This window comes from Felis catus, chromosome E1 (genome assembly GCF_018350175.1).
Source record: "Felis catus isolate Fca126 chromosome E1, F.catus_Fca126_mat1.0, whole genome shotgun sequence".
Lineage (NCBI taxonomy): Eukaryota > Metazoa > Chordata > Mammalia > Carnivora > Felidae > Felis > Felis catus.
In genome coordinates this window covers 34458544-34485198 of record NC_058381.1, presented here as the reverse complement: position 1 = coordinate 34485198, position 26655 = coordinate 34458544, and the positions used below count along the sequence as shown (strand labels likewise).

Genomic DNA, 26655 nt, shown 5'->3' with positions numbered 1-26655 from the left:
GTTTTCTTATTTTTTCCTTAAATTCATAGTGAGACAGATATTTTTCTGTATAAATCTTTTTCCAGTTTCTAATTGTTGAAAGATTTTTTTGAGGTAGGATTACTTAAAGAGCATAGGCACGAGTATGGTTCTTGATAAATACTGCCAGATTGACTGTGAGGTTCTACCAACATACCTTCCCATTGAAAGGTGTCCATTGCACTCCATTCTTATAACCAATGCTTATCTTTTTTTTCAGACTTTGTCAGTTTAATTGGGTGGGAAATATCTACTTAATCTGTGTTGAGAAAACATTTTTGTCATTAATCATTGGTATTTTTTCAGAGCGTTTTCTATTACGTGTATTTATTTTTTTAAAAAATAAACGTGTATGTGATGTTCCACACCTTACAAATGTTTGTATTTGGTTAAGTGTGTTTTCAAATTATTAAAGGCAACAACTAGTTAGGACAAATCCTTAAACATCATTTAAAGTATACTATTTTGTTTTTTATAGGGTTGACATGAAGAACAATCGGTTTCGGAAAGATATGATGAAAAATGCCAGTGAAAGTAAACTTTCAAAAGACAAACTTCAAAAGAGACTTAAGGAAGAGTAAGTGTCCTTTTCCATGTGATTTACCAAGTTGTGTTTATAATCAGTGGTTTATTTGGATTCCCTGAGTCTTTGGCTCTCACAGCTTCTTGGGTAGTGAGATTTCCTTTTTTTTTTTTTTTTGGTTAGATTTCCATTTTGAAGATAGTAAGAGCACTGCTGTTGGAAGAAATGATTAAGTTTTAGTAGTTTTATTTTTTTAAGTAGGCTCCACCCAGCGTGGAACCCAACACAGGGCTTGAACTAATGACCCTTAGATCAAGACCTGAGCTAAGATCAGGAGTCAGACACTTAACCGACTAAGCCACCCAGGTGCCCCAAGTGTTAGTTTTTTGGAGGGAGAGGGATTACAAGTACAAAAAAATTTTGGAAAAATTTTGTAATCCCACTACCCACTTATAAGCAGTGATAATATTGCTTACTTGCTTGTTCATTTCTATATGGTAAACTAAACTTCTAGGCTTTTAGTTGATCACAGCTGGGAAATATACATATATTTTACATTTTATTTATTTATTTATTTTTAAAAATTTTTTTCAACGTTTATTTATCTTTGGGACAGAGAGAGACAGAGCATGAACGGGGGAGGGGCAGAGAGAGAGGGAGACACAGAATCGGAAACAGGCTCCAGGCTCCGAGCCATCAGCCCAGAGCCCGACGCGGGGCTCGAACTCACGGGCCGCGAGATCGTGACCTGGCTGAAGTCGGACGCTTAACCGACTGCGCCACCCAGGCGCCCCTACATTTTATTTATTTTTGAGAGAGAGAGAGAGAGAGAGAGAGAGAGAGAGAGAGAGAGAGAGCGCGCGCGCGCACAGTGGGGGAGGGGCAGAGACAGGGAGACACAGAAGCCGAAGCAGGCTCCAGGCTCTGAGCTGTCAGCACAGAGCCTGATGGGGGCTCAAACTCACAAACTGAGATCATAACCTGAGCTGAAGTTGGACGCTTAACCGACTGAGCCACCCACCCAGGTGCCCCAAATATACATATATTTTAAAATAATGATTTCATCTTGATTCTTCCAATTCCAACTTACAGATCTTCAAAAATATTTGAAAAATGAAAAATTTTTAGGGGCACCTGGCTGGATCAGTCAGTAGAGCATGTGACTTTTGATCTCAGGGTCATGACTTCAAGCCCCACTTTGGGTGTAGAGCCTAGTTTTAAACAAATAAATAAATGAAAATGAAAATTTTTATTTGTATTGACAACTTTTTTTTATATATTCATATAGGTTCATTGTATTACTCGTTTTTTTAAAGTAGGTTTATTGTATAATTTACATAAAGCGAAATTCATTGTTTTAAAGTATCTTTTTATGAATTTTGTTAAACACATATGGTAATGTAAATACCACAACAACTAAGATAGGGAATCAAGATACAGAATATGGCCATCACCCCAGAAAGTTATCTTATATCTCTTTGTAGTCAACCCTCTCTCAACATTTTTTTTTTTTTTTTTTAGAGGGGGAGAGTGAACAAGGGAGAGGGACAGAGAGAGAGAGAGAGAGAGAGAGAGAGAGAGAGAGAGAACCTTAAGGAGAAGGACGGAAAGAGAGCATCGTAGGAACGCTCCACACTGAGGGTGGAGCCCGAAGGAGAGCTAGATTCCACGATCCTGGTATCATGACCTGCGCTGAAATCGAGTCAGTTGCTCATCTGACTGAGCCACCCAGACACCCCTCTCCTCAACTTTTAATTCTCTAGCCCCTGACAACCACTGATCTGTTTTCTGTTCTTATAGATTTGCCTTTTCCAAAATGTCACATAAGTGAAATTATACAGTAGATCGTCTTTTGAGTCTGTTAAATTCGTTTAGTAACTCTGTTTTAAATATTACATTTTCCAGCTTTGGAGAAGGTCTTTTCAGCTTGAGACCTCTTGTTCTGGTTTGTTCCTACTTTCCCTTTTGTTATGTTTATAATTCCTTTAAATACTTAAATATATTTGTATTGGCTATTTCAGAGTCCTTGTATGCTAATTCTGTCACCGCTGTCATTTCTGTGTCTTCCTATTGACTGATTTTTTTTCTGGTCATGGTTCATGCTTTTCTGCTTCTCTGCGTGTTTAGAAATTTTGATTGGATTTTTGGCAGTGTGAATGTTGGTCAGTGTCTGGGTTTTGGATTTTTCTTTTAATATTATTGAACGAGTATTTATTTTGAGGAGAGAGAGGGAGAGAAAGAGAGTGAGTGAGCAGGAGAGGGGCAGAGAGAGAATCTTAAATAGGCTCCATGCAATCAGCACAGAACACGATGAACTGTTACGATCATGAGCTGAGCTGAAATCAAGAGTCAGACGCTTAACCAACTAAGCCACCCAGCGCCCCATATTTTTTTATGTTTTTATTTTCATTTTTTTATTTTTACTTAAAATTTTTTTAAATGTGTATTTATTATTGAGAGACAGATGCAGAGTGTGAGCAGGGGAGGGGTAGAGAGAGGGGGAGACATAGAACATGAGGTAGGCTCCAGGCTCTGAGCTGTCAGCACAGAGCCCGACGCAGGGCTCGAAGTCACAAACTGCAAGATCCTGACCTGAGCCGAAGTTGGTCACTTAACCAACTGAGCCACCCAGGCACCCCCATATTTTTTTAGGTTTTTAAAGTATCTAAGTAATCTCTACACCTAATGGGGGACTCAAACTCACCACCCCACGTTCACAGTTGCATGCTCTACTGACTTAGTGAGCCAGGTGCCCTGAGTGCTTTTAATGGGTTTGTCTTGGTGGACAATTAATTGGCTTGGAGATCAGTTTGATCCTTTCAAGGTTTTTTTTTTTTAGCTTGCTTGTAGAGTAGCATTTATTCTAGGCTGGTTTAGCTCCATTTTTAAGGTATGACCTCTCTGCCATCTCTACTGAATGCCCTGAATTTTCAATAAGGACCTTCCCTTGATGGGTTGGAACTCAAGCGTCTCATCTCTGGTGTTGTGCAACTTACAGCTCCGTGGTAGTTCTTTGCCTGACCTCGTGGAGTTTCATCCTGTGAATGTGCAGCTTATTATTCAGCAAAAATATCTGGACCCCTGTGCAGATTTTTGGAGCTCTTTTTTTTCTTCTGTCCACTGCCCCTCAAATTCCAATTTTCTTAGCTCCTCTTAAGTCTGACTTTTTCTCATTGGTTCTGTGCCAGGGTCTCACAAAATTGTCCTCAGGGTAAAATTCCTGGGATAGAAGGGCTCACCTTGTTATTTCCTTCCTCCCAGGGATCACAATCCTTTGTTGCCTGTTGTCCAATCAGTTTCATATATTTTGTCTAGTTTTTTAGTTTATGGCCGGTAGGCTGAGTTTGGTGGCCTTGTCTATATTTCTGCATTAAACAATTAGAATGATTCTCTGCACTCTTCCCAAAACCAGCCCTTTAGAATATGCTTCTCATGCTTCTCTTTAAACTTACTTTTTCCAGAGTGAAATGCTCCAGTTTTATTCAAAGAATATGTTGACTGTGTTTTGTATGTTCTTACCAACCTGGTCATTTTCTTTCAGATGTGTTTTATCAAGTACTCTATTACTGTAGCATTGGTTTGTAATCACAAAGACTTTTACTTTGTCCCAAGATCTGAGATGCATTGATATGAGCAAGTGAGCAACCATGTAACTAGATGAAAGTAACTAACAAATATGTATCCAGGTGTCCTATATCTGAGAGTAGTTTATATGGTTAGGGAGGTTTATGAAAGTTTCCTGAATAAGTAAGTTGGGACTACTCTGTGTGAGTTGCCCTTTTGTTCTTAAAGATAATTTCCTTGGCAGAGATTCTATACATACTCTAACGGGTGAGCTAATGTATACCATTTAAATGTCTCAAGCTCTGTGAACATTCATTAGTTGCCACAGAATTTCATTTTTGTGTTTTTGCTTAGATTCCAGCATGCCATGGGAGGAGTACCTGCCTGGGCAGAGACTAAGAAGCGGAAAACATCTTCAGATGGTGAGTATTGATATTTCTGTTTAAGTTAGTAAATAAGTCTCTGTCCCTGTTTTGTTATTTGAGCTTTCTCATGAGGCTCGTTAAAACCTGGTGTTTCAAATATATATATATTTTTCCCTGAAATGTCTGGTTTCGAAGTCTGCCATTTCTCTGAGGGAAGCCTTTTTACAATAGCGTAAGACTCATTTTATCATGTGTTCTCTATAGTATGGACAGTAACTGATGAATTTTATGTTTCATTTTCAACAGAACTGTATTGCATTATGGGATTAAGGAAAGATGACTGTTATTCTTCATTCAGAGCCCCTTCTGAAGACATTAGCAGCTAATCTAGCTTTCTACTAGGAAATGGGATATCTAGGGAGCACATGTCAGGTCAGGCCCAGATGATTAGTCACTTTGTAAAAACCTATTTTTCAACTCCAGGTTTTAAGTTTGGTTTGAACCATAATTGCTCTCTCCTTTTTAGATCCTTGAGTTTAGAGATTATAAATATGGATGGCTTACCAAGATTTGATTTGTGTGCTTGGAGTTACACATTTTAGACTTGGAATTGACTTTGGAAATCCTTTAGGGAGTCCAGAGTATATTCTCCCTCATAACGTAGGAGCTCTTTCCTTAGCATCCTTGATTTCTGATGAGCTTTTGTTCGATTGCCATCACCTCCCCCCCCCCCCACTTCCTCCCCACCCCCCGCATCCAGTCCTAATGATACTCCAGTACAGGGAACCCATATAAAGATCCAGCTTTCTGTAATTCTGTTAGAAAACTCAATCTGTTATTAAGTCAGAATTTACCTTCTGATTTCCAGCCAGATACTTTTAGAGGTTGAAGGAATCTTAGTGATACAGCCTGACTTTATCCACAATGAGAATCTTCTCTACAGCATCTGTTAGATGGTAATTTAGTCTCTGCCTAAACATGTCAGATAATGTACTCTTTACTGGACTGTTTTTTTCCCCTTTAAGAACTAACTGTTAGAAATTTTTCCAGTTTTGGGGCACCTGGGTGGCTCATTTGGTTGAGTGTCTGACTCTTGATTTCATCTCAGGTCATGATCTCATGGTTTGTCATTTCAAGCCCTGAGTTGGGCTCTGTGTTGACACCACAGAGCCTGCATGAGATTCTCTCTCTTCCTCTCTCTGCATCTCCCACCCCCCCCCCCCAGCCCCCCCCCCCCGCCCGCCCTGGGAACATGCTCTCTCTCAAGATAAATACTTAAATTTTTTTTTCCTTGGTGCCTGGGTTGCTCAGTTAAGCATCCGACTTTGGTTCAGGTCATGATCTCACAGTTTGTAGGTTCGAGCCCCCCATTGGGCTCTGTGTGAACAGCTCAGAGCATGGAGCCTGCTTCAGATTCTGTGTCTCCCTCTCTGTCTGCCCCTCCCCCATTCATGCTCGCTCTCGCTCTCCTTCTCTCTTTCTCTCAAAACTCGAACAGTAAAAAAAATTTTTTTTAAATAATAAAATTTTGCCCCAATTTTGAAATTTACCTCCTTATACTCTGTAGTTCTACTCTTTAAAAGTGTACAGTTTAAAAAACTTAGAAATAAAAGTATGCAGTGTTTCTTATCTCTACTTAATGTAAAACTGTTGTTATTGGAGAAATGTATTTTCAAGTTTGTTTTTTAACAAGTTTCACACCTCTTACCTTTTAACCTTTTTTTGCGTTGAATGATTTCTACACCCTTGGTCACCAGTTTGCCCTTCTAGATGAAATGTAATTTTATTATCCATTTTAGAATGCTGCATTCATAGAATATTTTAGATAAGGTTATAGTAGCTGTTGAAACAGAAAACCTCCCAGATCTCAGGAGATTAATCCACTGGAAGTTTTTTTCTCATGCATGTAAAATTTCAGAGGTGAGAAGGGGATAGTGTCCTTCAGGGACCCAAGAGGTTCTGTCAACTACACGCTGGGTTTTTCAAAGTTGCCCAAGAGGTTGACATCCAGGCATCTTACAGGGGAAGAGTGAGCAGCTCATCCCAAAGAGATTTTTATTGGCCTGTCTTGGAAGAGGTACATGATACCTTGACTTAGATTTAATTGGCCAGAGCTCAGTCACATTGCCATACTAAGTGGAAATGTAATTTGTCTTTGTGCCCATTAAAAAAAAAAAAAAAGAAAAGAGAAATGGGTTAGGTCAGCAATTACCCAGTCTGCTGCCATCTGGGATATCCCAGCCTTATACCTTTCCTTTATAGGTGAGGGGAGTGAGGTTCAAAGAGGTAACAGTGACTTGTCCAAGGTATACTTGTCCAAGGTATACTTCTTACTGGCACAGTGATAACTAGACCCGTGTTGTCCCAACACGTTATTTTTATTGCTAAATACTACATTGGCTCTTTAAAAGAGTAGTACCCTTCTCTTTAAACATAATTACAATATTATTGTCATAGACTTTCAAAATTTAGCAACAGTAATTCCTTGATACTATGGATTGTTTTATTGTTGCTGTTTTGTTTGTTTATTTCCTCCCCCCACCCCCCAGATCATTGTAGCTTGCTTTGTATCCTGCTTGGTCTTCACCATGCTTTTGAATCTGGCCTGATGTCGTTTTTTTGTTAAGTTTTGGAAATTCTTCTTGACTGCCTTTTCAAACATTGTTTCTGTTCCAGTCTTCCTTTTCTTCTGGGATACCAATTACATGTATATTAAATGTTTTTATTTTTTTAAACATGTTGTGTCATTTTTTCCCCCTGCATTTTCTGACTTTTTTGCTTTCTGTACCTTAGTCTGGATATTTTTTTCTGATCCGTTTTCCAGACCACTGATTGTCCCTCCATCTAATTTTTATATATTGTTAAAAATGACCACTGGGATCTTAATTTTAACTACTGTATATTTTAGTTCTAGAGTTTGCATTTGGTTCTTTTTTTAATAGTCCATTTCTCTGGTTCAAGTCTGAATATTGTCTTTCATTGTTTTTGAACATACTAAACATATTCCTTTAGAAGTTTGTGTCTGAAAATCTGTTATCTAGATCTCCTGTGGAGATTGTCTGTTATTCCTTAGGTTTTCATTCAAGTTACTTTATGTTGTCATTATTGACCTAGTTGTATCTCATTGAGTGTTGACACTGTGTGTGAAAGAATACTATTGTTTAATAAGAGGACGAAGATATCTTTCTCCAGAGAATTCGTATGTTTGTTTCTGGGTAGAGGCTGGGTAAGGGGCACTAGCAGTCCCAAGCATCTCCAGTGAGAGTTTGTAAGGATTCAAAGCTGGGTTTCAGTTTATGGAGGATTTTATTATGATTCTTTAATTTCACCCTTGATCCTTGGTGTATGTAGCCTTTTATGGCCCCATGCTGAAGCCTGGTGGTTTATTAGACTCCCTTCAGAACCTCAGAGGGCTTTTAGTGCTGGTTTTTGCCCTCATCCCTATGAGTGTTTAGGAACTATTGCCCAGCTTCTTGGCTCTCTTTGCTAGAATCATCAGGAAAAAAGCAGCCCTGTTAGGTCTCTTTGAAGTTCTGATACACAATTTGCTGACCTTGATCTCTCCTACAACTAAAAGTGTTAATATTTTTTCATGTGAATTAAGCTAGATCTGCTGTCTACCTTATTGCCAATTTGGCTGTAATTGTGAATTGTCCTTTTTAAATTGAATACTGACTTTTATTTTTTTCCATCCTGTTTTAGTCACTGTCTGTGAATGTGTACCTTTCATTCTAGAGTCAGGCTTTTATTTTAACCATATAATTGAATTCTCTGTCATCCCCCCACCCTCAAATTTATTTTGCTGTTTTACTAATTGCAGCTTAAATAAAGGGATTGAGATTGGAGGCTGGAGTGGGGGGAATTGAAGTTTGGAATGCAGATGTTTGTGGAAGGTACTGGCCATCTCATTGATTTTAAAGATCAGCCTTGTGGGTTTGTTTGACTTAGATGAAAGTGAAGAGGATGAAGATGATTTGTTGCAAAGGACTGGGAATTTCATATCCACATCAACCTCTCTTCCTAAAGGAATCTTAAAGGTGAGAGTTGGTGAAGTTGGGTCTCTCCCGCCCAGTGTGCTTCCTGTTACAAACGTATGGATTCATGTTATCTGTGGGATTAAACGTGTTGCTGTTATTTATTTTGCAGAAATGGTCAAGAAGATTAAATTATATCCCCAGGGATCTTTTGAAAGTTGTATTTGATTTCTCCTTTTGGGTTTCTCTTCATTTCCACGGGCACTAGCTTGGTTCCTGCCCTGTCCTCTCTTGCTTCGTGACTGGTTTCCCACTTCACTTTATTCTTCATTTAGTAGGAGCCAGGGGGGTCTTCAAAAAATGAAACCTCAGTCTTGTCACTTTTCCTTGCTTTTTGAAAACTTCTGAGTTCTTTATCACAGTCTACACTGCCCTTCATAATCTCGCATCTGCCTACGTCTGAAACTTCATGTTAGAAGTTTTCCCCTTATTTCCTACCCAAGTTCCCTAGGCCTTCTTTCTGTTTCTTGAACATGCCAAATGCTTTTTTGCCTCACACCTTTACTCTTCCTCCTGAGTGTCTGTTCTTTAAATACTGCTGGTGGCCAATCGATTTGTACCTTCCTCGTTAGATGACACTTACATCCTTCCTGGCTAGCTTGTCTGAAGTGGTCTATGTTAATTACTTTCCAACTCATCACTGTATCTAACTTGTTCATTGCAGTAACGACGTGCCTGCCCAACACAGTGCTTGAGTTAAGTGTCTGTTAAATGACCAGATCCGTCTCTGCCATAGGTATTTTTCCCCATTATAAAATGGTGGCATGCTTTAGTTGGGGGAGGGAACCCTATTATGGCAAATCACTAGGAGACAGAGATTGTGTTTCCCCCCACCTTGTGAAGACAATTCATTCAGCTCTTCATATGGTAAATTTACCTCCACTGAAAATGCAGTTACATAAAAATCTAACTTCATTTGTTACAAACAAAATATCCATATAGTAATCGCTTTATTTTTTTGTATAATTGAGTTTTTAAAAAAATGTTTAATTATTTTGAGAGTGAGCGAGCAGGGGAGGGGCAGAGAGAGGGAGGGAGAGAATCCCAAGCTGACAGCACAGAGCTTGATGTGGGGCTTGAACTTAGGAATCATGAGATCATGACCTGAGATGAATTCAAGAGTCAGACGCTTAACCGACTGAGTCACTCAGGTGCCCCAGGATCATTGCTGCTTTAAACTAGTAACCCTGTTGGGGTGCCTGGGTGGCTCAGTTGCTTAAATGTCCGACTTCAGCTCAGGTCATGATCTCACAGTTCATGAGTTCAACCCTGCATCGGGCTCTGTGCTGACAGCTCAGAGCCTGGAGCCTGCTTCGGATTCTGTGTCTCCCTCTCTGCTCCTGTCCTGCTCACGCTGTGTCTCTCAAAAAGTGGATAAATGTTATATAAAAAAAAAAAATAGTTTAAACTAGCAACCATGTATGCTGAGAGGAGAACATAAGCTGTCCATGCCAACCATAGAACCATGGGGATGATTACATAGTGCCTCTTAATTTTGCGCCATGATGGCAAAGACGCTAGAGTAACGTTAGACGTTACTCTAGTAGACGCTAGAGTTTTAAGTAAAATACCCCTGGAAGTCAAAGTCTCCTAACCTTTATGGGTATATCATGAGGAAATGACTGTATCCTGGTGCTCTAAGACCGTAACGATTTTATCCCCTCACTTCAAAGATGGTAAAAATGGATCACTGCATAGTAGAATGACTTGCTAGTTGGTAGAGCTGGGGTCTTATGGTTACCGTGCCAGTGCACTTTGTTCTGTGTTATAAGCTATGTTACTGTGTTTTTCCTCCGTGCTTTGAAGAAGGTAATGTCACCCCATTTGAATTGATAAAATTCCAGCTTTATTTTTCCCCAGATAAAGAATTGTCAACATGCTAATGCAGAACGTCCTACTACAGCCAGGATTTCGTCTGTGCAATTCCATCCTCGTGCGCAGGTTGTGATGGTAGCTGCTCTAGATAATGCCATATCGCTGTTTCAGGTATGCATTTTTACGTGAAAAACTTGTAGTGAGACGTATTGACTCCCAGGATACAGTCTGTGGAAATAACCAAAAGGAATGTTTTGCATTTCCTTATAGGTTGATGGAAAAACAAATCCTAAAATCCAGAGCATCTATTTGGAAAAGTTTCCAATCTATAAGGCTTGTTTTAGTGCTAATGGAGAAGAGGTTTTAGCCACGAGTATCCACAGCAAGGTTCTTTATGTTTATGATATGCTGGCTGGAAAGTTAATTCCTGTGCATCAAGTGAGAGGTAAGGTTTCTATTGAACAGGCAGCCGGTCACACACCTTCCCTGCCAGCCCACGACTGAGTTCACTTAACAGAATTTACAACCACTTCTTTCCCATAGGATTCTTAAAAAGAGTGCCATTAGTTTGGTATTTGGGAAAGGTTGTGTTGAGATGATACGTTTGAATGAAATTAGGGAACTTTTTATTGAGCACTTACAGGAAAATCATAATTTGGAAACCTATGTCCCCCAGACCAGAAAAGCAGTTGCAAATACTTGGCTCTAAAATTAGCAATTTATGCAGCTGGAAGAGCCTGGGAGCTAGAAAACCTGAGTTCCACGTCCTCGGATAAACTTTCTCCTCTCTGGTAGTCAGGAAATTTGGATACTCTTCTTGTTCTTCCAATGTCTGTAATAGATTTTTGGTTTACGCTTAAAAGAAATAAAGCACTATTTTTGGAGGTTGTGATATATTTTAAAGACTATTTAAAAAATCTTTTAGGTGAAAATTTATCTTCCTCTGCCTTACCCATTCTTCTCCTGCATGCCCTGACCCACATCACCACAAAATGCAGTGACGCAGTCACGAACCCTCTGTGAACTTTGGTTTCCCTCGTAGTGAGGTTGGCTGCGTTAGCATTTTAAGTCTTGAGAGGTGGTGTGAACAGCGCTGTGGCCCCATGACCATCTCCTTGTTAGACTGCGTGTATGTTTGGGGCTGTAAAGGACCGGGGTGGCTCTGTGTAGTCTTTTTTCTACTAATGGTTCCAAGTGAACAAGGCCAGCTTTAGAAACATTTACGGTGTTTGTGTTCAGTGTTCCCAGTCTTCTGTTTCCTAAGTTTCCAGACACCTTCAGTGGGTTCTTAGTTTAAGAATGCTTTAAACCAGTGGTTCTCAGACATTAATGTGCATATGAATTACCTGGGGATCTGGTTAAAGTGCAGATTGTGGTTCTGTGGGTCTGAGGTGGGCCTGATTCTGCATCGTTCACAAGCTCTTAGTTGATGGTGCTGGTGCTGGTCCATGGACCTCACTTTGAGTTGAAAAGCCTTAAATAGTCCCCCCGTGTTGTAGCAGAAAACAACACGTAGTGTTAGTGTTTTTACTTATTATTCCACTTATGAAAAGGAGTGGGCTTTTGTCCATCCTTGCCTTGCATCCTCTTGGGAAAAGCAAGCCCAGGGTTGGCCCACATGCAGTTAGTGATGGTTACTGTGGATCTGCTGGTGCACAGGAGTGTGGATCTGACCACTAACTTTCTTCTAAGACGTGGCATTTATCTTTTGGTCTCAATATTTCCCCTTCTTCTCTTTCCTCAGTAAGCATAACTTGGCGCATTAATGGTGATAATGATAAATTAAACTTTTTTTTTTTTTTTTTTGGTGGGGTTGGTTGTTGAACACTGTTTTCAGTCTATTACTATAAAACTGTAAATAACTCAAGAAACTAAGGACACTAGAATTAGAAAAATCACTGACTGATTAGAATGTGCAAACTTATACACCTCAGAACTCTTTCATTGTTTTTTTTTTTTTATTATCTTTTTAATGTTTATTTTTGAGAGAGAGAGACAGAGCGTGAGCAGGGGAGGGGCAGAGAGGGAGGGAGACACAGAATCCGAAGCAGGCTCCAGGCTCCGAGCCATCAGCACAGAGCCCACCATGGGGCTTAGACTCACAAGCTGTGAATCATGCCCTGAACCAAAGTTGGACGCTTAACCGACTGGGCCACCCAGGCACACCAAACTCATTCACTGTCTTAAATGCAAGCTTGAAAAATGAAGAATGCAGAATTGGTGCATTCTGAAGAATTTTGAATTGATAGTTCCATTAACCGATGGGGTTCATAATGTCGGGTCCACGGACTCTCAAAATTCTGATAGAATTCAGGGGTATGTAAAATCAGATGGGAAAAACATTACGTGTTTATTTTCACTAACCTATAACTGAAGTTTAGCATTTCCTTCAGTTATGAAAGTTTTGAACAACTGTTATTTTGAGAGGGGGATCATACGCTTCACGAGACTGACACACACAAATTTTGAGAACCCCAGATTACTAGTTCAGATTCCAGAAACCGTTTCTGTTGAGTCATTTATAAGGGTAATTCTTACGAGAGATATCTTGTTCCAGGTAAACGCATAAGGAATTTGACGATTTGGGAATTAAATTAGTTGGTCAGGCAGCCATTTTGATTATACACACTATGGTGTGGTGATACCTGAGCTTCAGTTTTTTCTTTTTTTAAAATAGAGTGTCCTAAATATTGAAAGATACTTTTTAAAAAATTTTTTTATTTTATTTTGTTTTTTTCTTTTGTTCTTATTTTAATTCCAGTTAACATACTGTGTTATATTAGTTTCAGGTGTACAGTACAGTGATTCAGCAGTTTGATAGATCACCCTGTGTTCATCACAGGTGCACGTCTTAATCCCCATCACCTATATCACTCCCTCCCCTCCCCTCTGGTAGCCTTCAGTTTGTTCAAAAGACATAATTTTTTATAAGCTCCTAAATTAGCACCTGCCACATGGTAAATGCTCAGTGGTAACTGCCGCCATTGTTTGGAGCAGCATATCATTTATCTGATGACAGATCACAGCGAAGTCCACTTTCCATCCTATGGAATTTGGCACTATTATAATTAAATTGGCCTTTCCTTTTCTTATCAGTTGCTTATTAGTTGACCTAAAAATCTCATTCACAGGTCTATAAAAAGATTTATATCTGACACCTTTAAAGCATCGTATCTTCTTTCTCAAGGCCATGTTATAAATTTTATCTGGTTTCTATTTTGGAAGGTTCACCATTTGTAAGAAGCAATTGCAGTATTGATACTAACATTTATTATCACTTTTTTTGAGGTTAAAATTAAAGTACTGTATACATATAGCTAGTATACTGCAAGTTTTGGGTGAAAATATAGTTGTGTTTCTTATTTTCCCAATTAATTGCTAAAGCAGCTACCTATCCTTATTTGTTCTAAGTCCAGTATTTCCTTCTGGAAGACACTCCCCTCTCCTGAATTCCCTCAAAACAGCAAGCTTGCTCAGGCTAAATGCATAAGATCTTCTAGCCACCTATGTAATGAGCCCGCTGGCACTTTGCCACACTGGGTTTCTCTGCACAGTATGAGGGAACTTTGTTCCCTGTTGCTCTAATGATACATGTGCAGTCCATATCCTTCCACGGTCTGGTGGCCCTCAGCTGTAGGCTTTTTAGTTTTCTCTTGCATTTCTTCCGCCCAGTTTTGTGTCAGTAGGATTGGGTCTGGGGGGGAAAGGGTTCCACCTGCAGCCTCACACTGTGCTAGAATCAGCCTCCCTCCCTGTTTCATCATGTAATGGTATTTTCCTTCTGTTTAGAGCTGTTTCTGTCTACGGTAGTCAGAACCTAAAGTTTGCCCAGATTTGGGGATGAAATGACCCTAGGTAGGAATAGGTTCATAGTTAAGAAGACTGGTCATCCCTAGCAGGAGTAACTCCAGTAATTGGAAATATGTGTCTGGATTGATTTCCATCAAGGAATATAGGGTATAGTCTGTGGAGGCAGGATTAAAGTAGGAGGCCCAGTTTGTAGGATTGTAAACCATCTGGATAAAGACTGTTAAAAGGGTAGAAGTGGTCTGTGGGAGCTTGCTAAACCAGCATTTTCTGGTAGGGGAACAAGGGTCTTCACTAGGTTTTTCTAAATTTATTTATTTTGATTAATGTTTTAATTTAGCAACTTTAAAACATGTTTTTCATTTTATTTTATTTATTTTTGAGAGAGACAAAGTATGAGCTGGGGAGGTGCAGAGAGAGAGGGAGACACAGAATCCGAAGCAGGCTCCAGGCTCTGAGCTGTCAGCACAGAGCCTGACGCCGGGCTCGAACTCACGGACCGTGAGATCATGACCTGAGCTGAAGTCGGATGTTCAACCAACAGAGCCACCCAGGCGCCCCTCATTTTGTTTATTTTAGAGAGAGAGAGAAAAAGCGTGAGCCGGGGAGAGGGGCAGAGGGAGAAGGAGAGAGAATCTCAAGCAGGCTCCATGCTCAGTGTAGAGCCTGATGTGAGGGTCAATCCCACAACCATGGGGTCATGACCTGAGCCTAAATCGAGTTGGATGCGTAACTGACTGAGCCACCTAGGTGCCCCAAACATTTTTTTAAATAATTTTTTTTTTGCGGGGGGTGGTGCTTGGGTGGCTCAGTTGGTTAAGCACCCGACTGTGGCTCAGGTCATAATCTCACAGTTCGTGAGTTCAAGCCCCACATCAGGCTCTGTGCTGATAGCTCGGAGCCTGGAGCCTGCTTCCAATTCTGTGTCTCCTCTCTTTCTCTCTCAAAAATAAATAAATATTAAAACGATTAAAAAATACTATTTTTTTGACTAAACGATACATTCAGATGTACAAAAATCCAATACATAGGAAAGAGCAGACGTGAAAAGTCTACTCCGCTCTATCCCCCTGGCCACTTGCTTCCCTTCCCCCAGTTGTACGTATTCTTTAGGTATCCTTTCTGTTAGGCACTTTTTTATTAAGTTTGTTCACTAAGCAGTCTTGTCGGAAAGAGTCTCTTGAATGGTTAATCTGAATCTTTTAGGCATGGAAAAGGAACATGTCCCTTTGTAAATAAATAAATTGACTCTCTGGTTTATATACTTAGCTCATGTGGTTTGGTTACATGAGTCACATTTTGAGAAGCTGATCGACCCTTGAATACAACGACACTTCGTGGTTTTCTCTTTTCCTTTTTTTCCTTTTTGGAATCACAAAGTTAAGGACTGGACTCATTCATCATGGGATGTTTAGTAGGTGGCCAACAACTAGTTTCTATATGTTACTATGTTTTAGCAGTCTCTGATGTCTGTGTATTTCTCTTCTGGTAATGAACTTTGTGAGAAAGAAGTATAATTTATCTTTTTAGTTAATTACAGATGTCACTGTGTACATTTGGAAAATTAGTTGTTATGTTTACTGTTTGGAGAGCTGAATCTCTAGCCTGTCATTCAAATGGTGAATGTTAACCAAGACAGAGAAGAAAAGTGAGCATTTTGTAATGACCTTATACTTGGGTCATACTCAGTGATGCATGGGGTCAGACTTCTTCAGAGCCTGAGCCTAGCTTTTTTTTTTTTTTTTAGTTTGAGGCACTCTTTATTTTAGAAGGTAAGGAACTCTCATTTGCTAGTGAAAGATAATGTTACTGAAAACCATATTAATCCTTATTGATTCATCTCCTCTCTTAGGCTTGAAAGAGAAGATAGTGAGGAGCTTTGAAGTCTCTCCAGATGGGTCCTTCTTGCTGATAAATGGTGTTGCTGGATATCTTCATTTGCTGTCAATGAAGGTGAATGCTTATTGGTGGTTGCTTGTTCTTTTAGGATAAGACATTAGTGGAGGGATGGTCTTGAATCATCTCAAGCAGAGGGCAACAGTAGGATTTGGGGAGAACTTTTGACTATAGGGAAAAACAAAGTCAAATAGGTATAACAAAACAGACCTACATTGTTTTTATTCCCAGTGTGATTCTTCTGTGTACCGCCTAACAATTTGATAAGTAATGTTTGTTGTTTTTTCAGACTAAAGAACTGATTGGCAGCATGAAAATTAATGGAAGGGTTGCAGCATCCACATTCTCTTCAGATAGTAAGAGAATGTATGCCTCTTCAGGTGGGTTAATTGACATGATCATCTAAAGCTTTTTTGAAGCTTTGGATATGTTTCATTTCAGATTTAACCAAAAACAGTGCTTGATTTTAGACATTTTTTTGTTAGTAAGAAAGTAATTTTTTATTTTTAGGATTGTCATTACCATTTGCCTTTTTTAAAAAAAAAATTTTTTTTTTTTTAACGTTTATTTTTATTTTTGAGAGTGAGAGAGACAGCGTGTGAACAGGGGAGAAGCAGACAGAGAGGGAGACACAGAATCTGAAGCAGGCTCCAGGCTCTGAGCGGTCAGCACAGCACAGAGCCTGATGCAGGGCTCCAACTCACAAATCATGACCTGAGCTGAAGTTGGCCGCTTAAATGACTGAACCACCCAGGCGCCCCCCATTTGCCTTCTTATTTACCGACTAGTGATAGTGAAGGGCTACACATTTAACATGCTAGCATGTTAACGGTGAGGGGCCGGGACTCCTGGGTGGCTCAGTAGGTTAAGCATCCGACTCTTGATTTCGGCTCAGGTCACGATTTCATGGTTCATGCTGACACTGCAGAGCCTGCTTGGGGTTCTGTCTCTCCCCCTCTTTGCTTGTTCCCCGCTTGCACTCACACGCTTGCGCGCTCTCTCTCTCTCTCTCTCTCTCTCTCTCTCTCTCTCTCTCTCTCAAAATAAATAAACAAACTTAAAATAGTGAGGGGCTAACCATATTTAACCATGTTAACATGTTAGGGGAGAAGATGGGAAGAAAACGCTTATTTAAAAAATGATTCATTCTCGGGGTGCCTGGGTGGCGCAGTCGGTTAAGCGTCCGACTTCAGCCAGGTCACGATCTCGCGGTCCGTGAGTTCGAGTCCCGCGTCAGGCTCTGGGCTGATGGCTCGGAGCCTGGAGCCTGTTTCCGATTCTGTGTCTCCCTCTGTCTCTGCCCCTCCCCCGTTCATGCTCTGTCTCTCTCTGTCCCAAAAATAAAACGTTGAAAAAAAAAATTTTTTAAAATGATTCATTCTCAGACTTCCTTTCTTTTTGAAAGTTACTTACAATCATTACCCTTTTTCTTTTAACAGTACCTTTTCACTTGGATAATATCTTGAATGTTCTTCATAATTGATTGAAAACAATTCAGAGCTCACCCTCTGACATTTCTATGGTGCAGTTGGCCAGCTGTCAGTCATCCTTGACAGACTCTAATCTTGCACTTTCCTGCTCTTCTGCCTTTCTGATCATCCTGTGCCTTTTTGGACTCTTGCTCCCTTTCCCACAGGATCTTGGGGCCGTCCTAATCTCAGTGTAGCTCGTGCTGCTGGGTAGGGGGAGGCATCAGGGTGGTTGTGTCAGTACTTACTCTGCAATCTCTGTGGGGCCTTTTTGCAGAATTTTTGCTATACCTCAGCTAAGAGCACTTGATAATATAGCATTAGTTTTTTTGTTGTTGTTTTTTTGAGGTGTAACATATAACATTAAATTAGTCAGGTGTGCAGCATAATGATTTGATACTTGTATATGTTGCAAAATGATTACCACATTGTCTGGTTATCTGTCACCACACATAGTTAATTTTTTTCTTGTGATGAGAACTTTTAAGATCTACTCTCAGCAGCTTTCAGGTAGGTAGTTCTGTGTTATTAACTATAGTCACCATGCTGTAAAGTACATCTACTTGACTTACAACTGGATTAAAAAGTTTTAAAAGCTTTTTTTTAAAAAAAGGATTAACATTGGCATTAACTTTTGTTTAATTTTTGTTGTGTTTCTTTTTTCCTTTTTTTTAATTTATTGTCTGATAACATGCAGTGCAGTATTAGTTTCAGGAATAGAATTCAGTGATTCATCACCTACATACAACACCTGCTCCTCATCACAAGTGCTCTCCTTAGTACCCAGCACCCATCTAGCCCATCCCCCAGCCACCTCCCTCTATCAACCCATAGTTCTCTGTCATTAAGAGTCTCTTGTGGTTTGTTTCCCTCTCTTCTTCCTCCCCCTTCCCATATGTTTATCTGTTTTGTTTCTTAAATTCCACATGAGTGAAATCAGATGGTATTTGTTTTTCTCCTATTGACTTATTTCACTTAGCATAATACCCTAACTCCATTCACGTCATTGTAAATGGCAAGATTTCATTCTTTTTGATGGCTGAGTGATAGTCTAGTATGTGTGTGTATTATGTGTGTATGTGTGTATATGTGTATATGTGTGTATGTGTGTGTATATGTATGTGTATATGTGTCCAGTATGTAGTGTATGTATGTATATGTGCACACACACACACACACACACCCCCCCATATCTTTATTCATCAGTCAGTGGACATTTGGGCTCTCTCCATAGTTTGGCTATTGATAATGCTCCTATAAACATTAGGGGGTGCATGCACCCCTTCGAATCTGTATTTTTGTATCCTTTGGGTAAATACCTAATAGGACAATTGCTGGATTGTAGGGTAATTCTATTTTTAGTTTCTTGAGGAACCTCCATACTGTTTTCCAGAGTGGCCACAGCAGTTTGCATTCCCACCAACAGTGTAAGAGGGTTCCCCTTTCTCTGCATCCTTGCCAACATCTGTTGTTTCCTGCATTGTTAATTTTAGCCATTCTGACAGGCGTGAGGTGATATTTTGTGGTTTTCTTTTTTTTTTTTTTTTAATTTTTTTTTTTCAACGTTTATTTTATTTTGGGGACAGAGAGAGACAGAGCATGAATGGGGGAGGGGCAGAGAGAGAGGGAGACACAGAATCTGAAACAGGCTCCAGGCTCTGAGCCATCGGCCCAGAGCCCGACGCGGGGCTCGAACTCCCGGACCGCGAGATCGTGACCTGAGCTGAAGTCGGACGCTCAACTGACTGTGCCACCCAGGCGCCCCTTATATTTTGTGGTTTTCATTTGTATTTCCATCATGATGAGTGATGTTGAGCATGTTTTCATGTGTCTGTTAGCCATCTGGATGTCTTCTTTGGCAAGGTGTATATTCATGTTTTCTGCCATGTTCTGTTTTTGTCCTGGAATCAAACTTTCACAAAGTTGAGTTACTCACATTTGTATTTTTTTAATCAACTATTGTCGTAATAGATTTCATGAGAGGTAAGGAATAAATACTGGTTCAGAGTGATGTTCCTAATGTAATGGCCCTTGGATCCTGGGGGGCCAGAGTCGGGGAGAAGAGGTGGAGGGTCAGAGATACTGAAATTTGGTTTGTGAATTAGGTGCAGATGTGAAGTACTTACAGAATTGGTCATGATTGTGGAGGTCTTATTTTCTATAACAAAGGTCCTGTAAAAGCAGGGGGACGAGTAATCAAAAGTCCAGCTTTGGTAACATCTAGATGACCTTCCTGCCATCAGTCCCTTCTCTTCCCATTTTAGTGTGTTGCTAGCTGGGCTAACCTGTAAATGCTTTCCTTTATCGTAACATTACTGTACAGGCAAACACAAAGAATTTCATGTTTGACCTTGTTCAGTTTTTCCAAATATATTTGATTACTGCTTAATCTAAACCTTTATGCCAGCCTGGAAAATCTTTGTCAAGGAAATATTTGAAACAGTGAGATTAATTGAATTCTCATTGGGAGGAGAAGAGTATAGAAAAGTGAACTTTAGCACAATATCCGCAGGAAAGACAGAGATGAAATGGGTGAGTGAGGAGACACTTTTGAGATGAGTGTAGGATCATTATACAAATCTGTAAATGGGGAGCCTGGGTGGCTTAGTCAGTTGAGCATCTGACTTCCGACTTGGGTCATGATCTTGCGGTTTGTGGGTTCAAGCCCCACATTGGGCTCTCTGCTGTCAGTGCGGAGTCCGCTTTGGATCCTCTGTCCCCCTCTCCCCATGCTCCTCTCCCTCCCTCTCAAAAATAAATAAAGATTAAAAAAAAAATCTGTAAATGGGTATGAAGAAGACAGTGATCATCAGTATCGTGCTTATAGGAGAGAGAAAAAAGAATAAGGACTGATTTTGGCAATAGTCCTTTCTTTTTATTTTTTAAAGTTTATTTATTTTTTTTAGTAATTCCTTTACCCAGTGCGGGGCTCAGAACCATGATCCCTGAGATCAAGAGTTGCATGATCTTCTGACTGAGCCAGCCAGGTGCCCCGATGGTCATTTCTATCATGAAAATATTGGTGTTCTTTTCAGGTTGAACATCCTCCTTGATCTTACCCACATTCTTCTTTCTCTAAACTATTTGTGCTTGTTGCTCACAGTTAGCGTTTCTTATCATTTAAGTGACTTGGTAATAGATACGCTGTATGTATCATAAATTATAAATTTCTTGTGGTCTGAGTCAGTTTATTTTCTGCTCTGTCATTGCCATCATCATCAGTTTGATATATTAATCAACTTACCCTACAAATAGGTGCTCTGCCTATTGATGGATATTGGAACTTATGATAAGTATCTTGTTTTTTGTTATTTTAAGTTTTTTGCTCTAATAACTCATCTGAGTGAAATGTAGAAGTTCTGTCTGAAAGCTCAACTCAAGCCAAGAGTTTGTGGTTTTCACTCTAAACTTAAAGATACTGTTTATTAATGGCTATTTGAGGATGCATTTTCTACATGTAGAAATGTATACAAGGAATCCTTTTAGGCCAGTTTTCTAGACCTAGGACATTTATAGGGAGTTTTTGTTTGTAGTCCCTTGTACTGTTAAAGTGGGGCTAAGAGGGGGCGCCTGGGTGGCTCAGTCAGTTAAGTGTCTGACTTCAGCTCAGGTCATGATCTCACAGTTCATGAGTTCGAGCCCCGCATTGGGCTCTGTGCTGACAGCTTAGAGCCTGGAGCCTGCTTCAAATTCTACGTCTCCCTCTCTCTCTGCTCCTCCCCTGCTCATGCTCTGTCTCTCCTTCAAAAATAAGTAAAAACATTAAAAAAAAAAAAATAAAAAAAAATAAAGTGTGGCTAAGAATGAATGGTCAGTTCACTTGGCTTTCAAGTTTAAAGCAACATTAACCAAACCCTTTTGGTTCTTTCTTTCAGGCGATGGGGAAGTTTATGTTTGGGATGTGAACTCTAGAAAGTGCCTTAACAGATTCGTTGATGAAGGCAGTTTATATGGATTAAGCATTGCCACATCTAGGAATGGACAGTATGTGGCTTGTGGGTAGGTAAAGAGAGGTTCTTATAACCTCAATCCTATTGTACTAATGAGAAAATATTAAAGAATTGAATATACTGCATGATGCTTAAGTGGTTTTGTTTATAAACTGTTCAGTAATAGAAAATCAGTAGACCCAGTTTTTTTTTGCATTCTTAATGCAGTGTTTAGTAATGGTGGTTTACTGGCTCTTTACCAAAGAAATATAGCACTTCTTTATATCATTGTAGTTTTTCTTATATTTGAAATATTCATTTGATCACATCAAGTTTTCTTGCTGTTTTAGTTTTCTTGCCATTGACAAGGATACAGAACAAGTTAAATTTGAAGATACTTAAGGCATAGTTTTTTTTTTTAAATTTTTTGTTTAATCTTTATTTTTGAGAGAGAGACAGCGTGTGAGCAGGGGAGGGGCAGAGAGAGAGGGAGACAAGAATGCGAAGCAGGCTCCAGGCTCCGAGCTGTCAGCACAGAGCCTGATGCGGGGCTTGAACTCACAAACTGAGAACATGACCTGAGCTGAAGTCAGACGCTCAAGATACTGAGCCACCCAGGCGCCCCTTAAGGCATAGTTTTCTTTGTCTGGCTAGTGGTATAAAGCAAATATATGTTCCTTAGAAATACTGTTTGTTAATATCGTAGACACCTTGAAAATACTACCTAGAGCATGCTATTGTATTATCATTGGGAAAAAAATGGTTATTACACTCGGGAAAAGATGACGCTATTCTCCTACTTGATTCTAAAGCTGCATGGTGGGAGGAGGCAGTGGATACATCTTACCTGTGTTTCTAAATCATCTTACCTACCAAACCACTCATTAGCACCTGTAACTTTAGAGCTTCCAACAGTGGATTTTTATGACTTTCTTAGACTGGACACCACTTCAGTCAAATCCTCCCTGAGTGAGAGATGAAGCGGGTCTTACCATCTGGAAGCACGGCATATTCCCCATTCTTTTTTCACTTCATTCCCTTCAGGGTTAAAATTGGGGAACATGCCCACCACCATTTGAAAATTGGTCACCTTTGGGGCCTGGAGGAAGGGAAAGTGGGACCAGGCTGTGGAGCTTGGAGACCCAGCCGAAATAAAGGCCTAGACGAAGGCCCCTCCCTGTCCTGTGTTCTCCCTAGTCACCACCCCTGTGACACCTGTAGGGAGGGCTGTCTCGGTGTGAGCCCAGCATTTGTGGAGAGTGCGTGCACTGTGGCAGCAGTCATGGCAAGCACAACTTCTGGGAATGAAGCTCCTTTAAAGCAAAGACTGGCATTGTCAAAATACTAATTTTGAGTAATTTTAAGCAGAACTGCCCAGAAATGATCTTCACTTAAATTTGTGAAGTTAGTGTTTTTCTGATCCTTGCCTTTTTTTTTTTTTTCTTTTCAAAATTTTATCTAAATTCTAGTCAGTTAGCGTACAGTGTAACATTGGTTTCAGGAGTAGAATTCGGTGATTGATCACTTACATACAGTGCCCAGTGCTCATCACAAGTGCCCTCCTCAGTGCCAATCACCTGTCTAGCCCATCCCCCACCCACCTCCCTCCATCAGCCCTCAGTTTGTTCTGAGTCTTTAAGAGTCTGATGGTTTAGGGCACCTGGGTGGCTTAGTTAAGCGTCTGACTCTTTATTTCGTTTCAAGTCATGATCTCACAGTTCATGATTTTGAGCCTGTGTCGGGTTCTGTGCTGGCAGTCTGGAGCCTGCTTGGAATCCTCTCTCTCCCCCTCTCCCTGGTTCCCCCCCCCCCCCCCCCCCATTTGCTGTCTCTCTCTCCAAAAAAAAAAAAAAAGTTCCTTCATGGTTTGTTTCCCTCTCTCTTCCCCCCTCCCGTATCTATTTTGTTTCTTAAATTCCACGTGAGTGAAATCATACGGTATTTGTCTTTCCCTGATTGACTTATTTCACTTAGCGTTACACACTCTAGCTCCATTCACGTCATTGCAAATGGCAACATTTCATTCCTTTTAATGGCTGAGTAATACTTGATTATATATATGAATATACACACATACGTGTATATACACTACACCTATTTTTTTTTTTTGATGTTTTATTTTATATATAGAGAGAGAGCAAGTGAGAGAGTGAGCACGCAGGGGAGGGGCAGAGAGACAGGGATAGAGGATCCGAAGCAGGCTCTCTGGCTCTGCACTGACAGCAGAGAGCCTGATGCAGGGCTTGAACTTGCAAACTGTGAGATCATGACCTGACCTGTGACCTTAAGCCGAAGTCGGATGCTTAGCCAGCTGAGCCACCCAGGTGCCCCACACCACATCTTGTTAATCCATTTATCAGTTGATGGACATTTGGGCTGTGTCCATAGTTTGGCTACTGTTGATAATGCTGCTGTAAACATTGTGGTGCGTGTGCCCCTTCGAAAAAGCACACCTGTATCCCGTGGATAAATGCCTAGTAGTGCAATTGCTGGGTCGTAGGGTAGTTCTGTTTTTTAACTTTCTGAAGAACCTCCATACAGTTCTCCAGAGTTTGCCTCTCTTTTTTTGAATCACTTTTATTATTTTATTCATTGGGCCCTTTGAAGGACCCAAACAGGAAAAATCTAATACTAGTTTAAACTGATTTGAGTTGCCCTCAGTGTAATGGAACTCTGATGTGCCTGGTCCAAGAACATAATTAGGTTGTTATTGTTATACTTGTAAAGCAGGGCCTTAATCTTAGAGGAATTTCTGGAGTTATTAGGGAGGTTGGGGAAGAGTTACTGGTGGTGGAGAAGCCAGAGGCAGGAGAGGCAGAGCCCCACTGGTGAGGTGTTGGCTCCCTTTCTGTCCTTTTCTCCTCCCCTTTCTTCCCGTCTCTCTGCCTCTCTTCTCCTCTCCCGCCCTCTCCCGCCCTCTCCCGCCCTCTCCCTCCTCCTGCTAGTACTGGTGTGAAACTCCTCTGTCTTGGCTCCTGCTGTTAGGAATTAACTCCTTTGATCTAAAAACTCATCTGTTTGTATCTGTTAATTCTTCTCATTCAGTGTCCTGACAGAAAGTAGATGCTTTCTTTGCTTTGCAGTTTTGCTCTGACAGAGCAGTAGGAAAGCTGAGTATGATGCTGTAAATAGAGATCTCTTTTCACTTATATTACTGTTTTTTATGGCATCTGTTCCTGTAAGGAATGCTATATACTTTTAGAAAATTTGATGTTAATTCACACAACATCATTGTTAGAACGTACTTGGGAGATCTCTGGACTGTCCTTCATTCTATAGACAGGGACTGATGCTCTGAAGCGTTCTGTCAGAGACCACTGAAAACATGGACAGAGTGGGGTCTGGAGGCCTGTGGTCTTACTTTTTCAGGTGCAGTGCCTCTCTCACTCCACTGGGTGGAATCTGTGGTTAAATCGTACCTTTGCTGCATCTTCTGTAAATGCAGTAGTGTTCTGTGACTTCCTAGCTGGTCTGGAAGTCCATCAGTAAAAAAAAGAAATAGACATATGAACGTCCACTGTGTACAAAGCACTGTATATTGAAGAATGGGAAAGAGGTGTGACAGCCCTTTGTGTGCAGAGGCCCTTATGACCTCACCAAATTCAAATGACCTCATAATGTGACTTGGAGAATCTCCTTTGTTTTATTTTATTTTCTGTGCTTACCATGAGGAAATTGCCAATGTCTCCTGTTGCAGCTGTGGCACAGATCGCTAGCTTAGGCTCCTGCCTTTACTTGGGGTGCAAGCTACAAACCACTTTGGGTCTTTGCATTTTGAGAATTTTAGGTGAACGCTATACAAATATGTACTTTTGTATTTTCAGATCAAAGTCCTATCAGGTGATTAGAGATTTGTTGATTCTGCTCTTCATCGACTTCTTATAAATATACAAAATTGTCTTTTTATTATGGTTCCCATTTATGTAATTTCAAACTTTGAATAATAATTAGAATAAAAAGATCGAGCACGAGCAGGAGAGGGAGAGAGAGAGAATCCCCAGCAGGCTCCGTGCTGTCAGCACACAGCCCAACATGGGCTCAAACTCCTAGACCATGAGGTCATGACCTCATGAAATCAAGAGTCAGATGCTAAACCAACTGAGCCACCCAGGGGCCCCTTACTTGCAAATGTTTTCTCAGCATTTACCATGTGCCAAGAATTGTTGTTTTCCATATGTAATTATACACGTATGTATGTGCGTGTATGTTAACTATACACGTATATGTGTGTGTACATATATTTTTTCATACGTAAACTATTTCTCATTTTCTACTTCACAGTATAGGTCCTACTGTCGCCACTTTACAGGTGGAGAAGGGCGAGGTACTGAGTTAAATTACTTGGTTAAGGTCACACAAATAGTAAGTGGTAGAGCCAACATTACAACCCACATCTGGCTACAAAGCCTGAGCTCTTAACCATGCTGCTGCCTTTTTTTAAAGGTGTACCTCTCTGTGTCCATGTTTTTAAATATATGAAGGTACAGTTACTAGGAGTTCTGCTAATTAAGAAATCTCACAAGAAGAACATTTATAGTCCAGTTTGTCTTGTGTATGAATCCTTTTGTGCCAACATATAATCCCTTTGGAAAGTCGGCTTCGACCATTCGGTGCTTCAGCTTTTACATAGCTTTATCTCTTATCTCTTTAAGTCTCTAAATGACCTTGGCTTGCTATTTCTCCTACTTAAATCTGGATTTTAAACCCTTAGCGTAAGACTTGCTTCAGGATTTTTGTGATTTCAGTAACCTCTCTGGGTTTGAAGAATGTGGGAGCTAGCTAACTTAAAGCTAAATAAACAGAAGTTTTTCTTTCATCTTTGTATGGTAGTCTGATCCTGCATGTCCATCATGGTAGCCACTAGCCACATGTGGCTAGTTCAATTTAAATTAATTAAAATAAAAATTTGTTCCTTTGTGACGCTAGCCACATTTTAAGTGTTCAGGAGCTGTGTGCATCTAGTGGCTTCCATCTAGGACAGTGCAGATACAGAGCATTCCCACCGTCACAGAAAGGTGTAGACAGTGCGAGTCCAATCTAGTCATTTGATCGGTAAGGAAACTGAGGCCTAAGAGTTGGGTAATTTTAGTTTTGTTTATTGGTTGTTACTCATTAAACTGATTATTGGTAGAGCTGGATCTGGAACGCAGCTCGTCTGGTTCCCAGTTCACTGTTCTTTCCACGCTGCCAGTCCCCAGATATTTGGATTTTATATTTAAAAAATACTGGGTAATT

At 40.3% G+C, this 26655-nt stretch overlaps 1 protein-coding gene and 1 long non-coding RNA gene across 3 annotated transcripts in view; one reads left to right on the top strand and one right to left on the bottom strand.

The window, feature by feature from the left end:
- The window catches only part of UTP18 (UTP18 small subunit processome component), a 42907-nt gene that overhangs the window by 3807 nt on the left and 12445 nt on the right, over positions 1-26655 (top strand). For both annotated transcript variants that reach the window (XM_023244494.2, XM_023244493.2), the window contains exons 3-10: positions 497-595; positions 4460-4527; positions 8419-8507; positions 10365-10490; positions 10590-10764; positions 15979-16079; positions 16312-16402; positions 21367-21490. In XM_023244494.2, coding sequence (XP_023100262.1) covers positions 497-595; positions 4460-4527; positions 8419-8507; positions 10365-10490; positions 10590-10764; positions 15979-16079; positions 16312-16402; positions 21367-21490 — 873 coding nt within the window. The remainder of the gene's footprint in view (positions 1-496; positions 596-4459; positions 4528-8418; positions 8508-10364; positions 10491-10589; positions 10765-15978; positions 16080-16311; positions 16403-21366; positions 21491-26655) is intronic.
- Positions 10328-25009, bottom strand: LOC123382083. Its single transcript, XR_006589860.1, has 2 exons — positions 24840-25009; positions 10328-10547 (listed from the first exon to the last, which is right to left on the bottom strand). It is a non-coding gene; the product is annotated as an uncharacterized LOC123382083 (long non-coding RNA).